Here is a 5,249-nt window from a genome sequence, read left to right as displayed (position 1 = left end):
TTTGAAATGTTGGATTAGTCCTTTAAAGAACTAAAAACACGAGAAATTGTGAGGGAAAAAGGCATTGAGCATTGTGAGAAGAAGGGAGACAAAAGAGTCATTCACGCATTCTCCGAGTGAAACACGAGCTACTGAAAGTGCTATTTTAGAGTGCATGCTTCTTTGGAGTGAAAACTGAGAGGTTTTGAGAGTGTGCTGTGAGGACTTTTACTTAACTCATTATTTGTATTTTTGTGTGTTGCTTTAGATGACAGGATCAGAAGATCGTAGTCGTGGTGGAGATCAACCACCGGATTTGCAAATGCAAGCTATTACTCGCACCTTGCAACGTCTATTAGAAAATGCATTAGAGCCTATACACTCTCGTTTGGACAAGATTGAAGGGGGTGGTTCACAATCTGTCCATAATGAACATAATGATGAAAATGACATTGAACATTCACCAAGGGTGAATCAACGACCAGGACGCACAGTTGACGATAATATTTCTAACATTAAAGTTGCCATACCTTCTTTTCAGGGATGTTCAAATCCAGATGCTTATCTGACATGGGAAAGCAAGGTTGAACACGTTTTTGAGTGTTATAACTACTCAGAACAGAAAAAAGTTCGACTAGCAGCTATGGAGTTTGTTGACTATGCACTGGTATGGTGGGACCAATTACTGATTAGTCGACGACGTACAGGTGAAGGTCTAGTGAGAACATGGGAAGATATGAAGCGTATCATGCGGAGACGATTTGTTCCTTCTCACTATCATCGAGATTTATTTCAGAAATTACAAACCTTGAAACAGGGCAACAGGAGCGTTGAGGACTATTTCAAGGAGATGGAGATGTCCATGATGCGTGCAAACGTAGTTGAGGATAGTGAGGCGACTATGGCTCGGTTTTTGGCAGGTTTAAATTCTGAAATAGCAAACATTGTTGAAATGCAACATTATGTTGAGTTGGATGACATGGTGCATATGGCGATCAAAATTGAGCGACAACAATGTAGAAAAGCTTCTACTCGAGGTAATACTCCATTTAAATCTTTTTCGAATCCTTTATACACCCCTAACAATGCCAGGAAACAAGCACCACAACCGCCATTACGGATTCGAGAGCCAAAGAACCCAAAGAAACCAAAGCCTCCCATTGCTGATAATGGACGTGGCAAACAACCAATGGTGGCACCAGAACGATCAAGAGATATTCAGTGCTTTAAGTGCCTTGGTAGAGGACATGTTGCTAGCCAGTGTCCTAATCGGAGGGTTATGTTGATGCGAGAAGATGGAGAGATCGAGTCAGATTCTGAGGAAGATGTACATGAACTCCCGACTAAAGAAGATGAAGAGAATGACCTAGAAGTTCTGAATCGGTCAAGTTATGGAGATCATGGTTGTCAAACGTAGTTTGAATGTGCAACAGTGCAAGACGAGCAACAACGTGAGACTATCTTTCACACGATGCAAGGTTCAAGATAAGGTATGTGTTGTGATTATTGATAGCGGTAGTTGTACTAATGTTGCTAGTTCAGTGATGGTTGACAGATTAGGTCTTAAGACGACAAAGCATCCGAATCCGTACAAGTTGCAGTGGTTGAATGACGGTGGAGAACTTAAAGTGACGAAACAAGTGGTTGTACCGCTTTCAATTGGAAACTACAAGGACGAGGTCCTTTGTGATGTTGTGTCGATGGATGCTACTCACCTTCTTTTGGGCGCCTTGGCAAGATGACAAGAGGGCAATGCATGATGGTTTTACAAATCGATACTCTTTTATGCATGCGGTAAGAAGATTACTTTGGCTCCTTTGACATCGAGTCAAGTAATTGAAGATCAAACAAGCTTGAAAAAGAGTAAGGAAGTTGCAAAGGAGAAGAAAAGATGAGCGATATGTAAGCAATGAGAAATCGAAATGTCTTTCCTCTCACCAATCCTTGTTTATTTTAATATTTAAAGATCATTGTTTATTGGCTGAGTTCCCTGCTGATTTGCCTGCATCGATTGTGTCCCTTTTGCAAGAGTTTGAGGATGTGTTTCCGAAAGAAACACCGAAGGGATTACCACCTCTTCGTGGCATTGAGCACCAGATTGATTTCATTCCAGGTGCTACCATTCCAAATCGACCAGCTTATCGTACTAACCCTGAAGAGACGAAAGAGCTTCAAAGGCAAGTTGTAGAATTGATGGACAAGGGTTATATTCGAGAAAGTCTAAGTCCATGTGCTGTTCCGGTGTTGTTAGTACCGAAGAAAGATGGGTCTTGGAGGATGTGCGAGATTGTAGAGTCGTGAATCAAATTACAATTAAGTATCGTCATCCTATTCCTATACTTGATGACATGTTGGACGAGCTTTATGAGCCGTCATCTTCTCCAAAATTGACTTGAAGAGTGGATATCATCGATTCGCATGCGAGAAGGTGACGAATGGAAGATGACCTTCAAAACAAAGCTAGGTTTGTATGAATGGTTAGTGATGCCTTTTGGTTTAAGTAATGCACCTAGTACTTTTATGCGACTAATGAATCATGTTCTGCGATCTTTTATTGGAAAGTTTTGTGTTGTGTACTTTGATGACATTTTAGTTTATAGCAAGACTTTGCAGGATCACGTAGAACATCCGAGAGTCAGATTGCAGACTTTGAGAAAAGAAAGATTGTATGGTAACGTAGAGAATGTGTGTTTTGTAATTGATGGACTTACATTTCTTGGTTACATTGTGAGTGCACAGGTGTTGAAGTTGATCATGAGAAAATAAAGGCAATTCAGAATGGCCACGACGACATCGATTACTCAAAGTTAGATCATTTCATGGTTTAGCTAGTTTTTATCGACGGTTTGTTCCTAACTTTAGTTCTATTACCGCACCCTTAATCGGAATTATTAAAAGAATTCCGCTTCTTGTGGGGTAAAGAACAAGAAGATGCCTTCGAAAATTAAGGATTGTTTAACAAAAGCACCGGTGTTAGCCTTACCTGACTTTGATAAAACTTTTGAAATTAAATGTGATGCTTCCGGAGTTGGTATAGGCGCAGCTTTTAATACGTGAAAGAGGCCCGTTGCATATTTTAGCGAGAAACCGAGTGGAGCAACATTGAATTATCCGGTTTATGATAAAGAGATGTATGCACCGATTCGGCATTGGAGACATGGCAGATTACTTGTTGCCTAAGGAGTTTGTGATCCACACCGACCACGAGGCTTTACGATATATCACGTGTCACATAAATTGAACAAACGACATGCTAAATGGGTTGAATTCTTAGAATCTTTTCCTTATGTCATTCGATACAAAAAGGAAAGATAATGTCGTTCTTGATGCATTATCACGCAGATATGTACTATTGAGTTATCTTGATTCACATTTGATTGGATTTGCATATATTCGAGAGTTATACTCTGATGATCATGATTTTTGCGATAAGTATAATGCTTGTGAGAAAGGTGCAGATGGAAAATTCTATAGGCATGATGGATATCTTTTCAAAGAAAAGAGGATATGCATTCCATAGGGTTCAATGCGTGATATACTGATCCGTGAAGCACATGAAGGTGGATTGATGGGTCATTTTGGGGTCACTAAAATGTTACACACCTTAAAAGAGCATCTTTTCTGGCCTAAGATGCGTCGGGACGTTGAACGCTACTGTGAACGTTGTGTGACATGTAAGAAAGCAAAATCGAAGGTTTCACCACATGGTATGTACTTACCTTTACCTATTCCTGAATCCCCTTGGACTGATATTTCAATGGACTTTATTTTGGGATTACCTCGAACTAGAACAGGTCGGGATAGTATATTTGTTGTGGTTGATAGATTCTCGAAGATGACACATTTCATTTCATGCCATAAGACTGATGATGCTGTTAATGTGGCTAACTTGTTCTTTAAAGATGTTGTACGATTACATGGTATTCCTAGGTTGATTGTTTCGGCGAGGATGTGAAGTTTTGAGTCATTTTGGAGGACTCTTTGGAGCAAACTAGGTACTAAACTTATGTTTTCTACTACTTGTCATCCCTGCATCGATGGGCAAACCGAGGTTGTTAACGAGTTTTATCTACTTTACTTGATCCATCATTAAAAGAACATCAAAACTTGGGAAGATTGTTTGCCACACGTTGAATTCGCTTATAACCATGCTGTACATTCTCGCTACTAAGATGTCACCTTTTGAGGTTGTTTATGGCTTTAATCCTATTACGCCTCTAGATATGTTGCCTTTGCCGCAGAATGTGATGAACAGGACGGTAAAGCAAAAGCGAAATCGTGAAGAAATTGCATCAACAAGTTAAGGAGAACCTCGAACGAAGGACTCAACAAGATACAAAGCAAGCAAACAAGGAAGAAAGTGAGTCACCTTGATGTGGGAGATTGGGTTTGGGTTCATTTCGAAAGGAACGATTTCCACCAGGCGGTCCAAGTCATTATCGCGTGGTGATGGTCCTTTTCGGTGTTGGAGAAAGTGAATGACAACGCCTACAAGTTAGACTTGTTGGAGAATACAATGTGAGTGCCACATTTAATGTATCCGATTTAACCCTTATGATGATTCTCTGATTTGAGGACAAATCCTTTTCGTAAGGGGGATGATGTGCGCGCCACACACAACAAAGCAAACCGATCCGGAGGTCTTACCATTAGGACCTATTACTCGATCTAGGGCAAAGAAATTCAGGAAGCCTTGTTCCTTACTTGTGCTACGATTCCAGATTTATTCGATCATGTTCATGCCTTAGCACATAGGCTTTATAACATGTTGCATGCTGATATGTGACGATTTAGGTTCTACTATGTATTATGTGTGTATTTAAGTATGTTTTGGTATTGATTTGATGTTGTTTGTGTTTTAATGAATAAGTTTGCATTATGTTTACAGCTTGTTAATAAGTTTTCAATAAGTTTGCATTACTTTAATGGATGTTTGTTTTGTTTACCATAAGGAAACGTAATGGATAGCAGCTTAAGATATCATTTCTAGCTCGGTTGAAGCTCAAATATGTGCATGCAGCTCATCTCAGCTCGAAATAGTTCGAAAGATTGTTTCTAGCTCATTTCACTCAATACATTTCTAGCTAGCTCAAACTCAGCTCCACCACTCAACTCCAAATTGACGAGTCCGTATACCAAACGTGTCCTATGTAATGGCAAGTGTCCTATGCATTTGTGGCAGCCCATGAGGCATCCAAACATGTGAGGAGCACATGACCGCTTGTGCACAAGAGTGTGTGTGTGCATGTGTAGCGAATATACAAGGATAA

The 5,249-nt window shown here is 40.0% G+C and overlaps 1 protein-coding gene across 1 annotated transcript; it reads left to right on the top strand.

Moving 5' to 3' along the window:
* The first annotated feature begins 247 nt into the window (after window positions 1–247).
* On the top strand, window positions 248–2,280 carry LOC128032567 (uncharacterized). The gene is made up of 3 exons (XM_052621181.1): window positions 248–1,392; window positions 1,493–1,712; window positions 1,966–2,280. The coding sequence occupies exons 1-3, from the start codon at window positions 248–250 to the stop codon at window positions 2,278–2,280; spliced, it is 1,680 nt and encodes a 559-aa protein (XP_052477141.1).
* The last annotated feature ends 2,969 nt before the right edge of the window (window positions 2,281–5,249 follow it).

Source organism: Gossypium raimondii, chromosome 9 (genome assembly GCF_025698545.1).
Source record: "Gossypium raimondii isolate GPD5lz chromosome 9, ASM2569854v1, whole genome shotgun sequence".
Lineage (NCBI taxonomy): Eukaryota > Viridiplantae > Streptophyta > Magnoliopsida > Malvales > Malvaceae > Gossypium > Gossypium raimondii.
Note: the sequence above shows the minus strand (reverse complement) of the source record. Positions and strands in the feature narration are given on the sequence as shown.

What these genes read in the sequence shown, in the direction of transcription:
- LOC128032567 (XM_052621181.1), top strand. Translation starts at nt 248, where the DNA reads ATGACAGGATCAGAAGATCGTAGTCGTGGTGGAGATCAACCACCGGAT. An exon ending in GGAGATCATGGTTGTCAAAC is followed by an intron (nt 1,393 to 1,492) that starts GTAGTTTGAATG and finishes GATTATTGATAG; the next exon opens with CGGTAGTTGTACTAATGTTG. An exon ending in ACCTTCTTTTGGGCGCCTTG is followed by an intron (nt 1,713 to 1,965) that starts GCAAGATGACAA and finishes TTATTGGCTGAG; the next exon opens with TTCCCTGCTGATTTGCCTGC.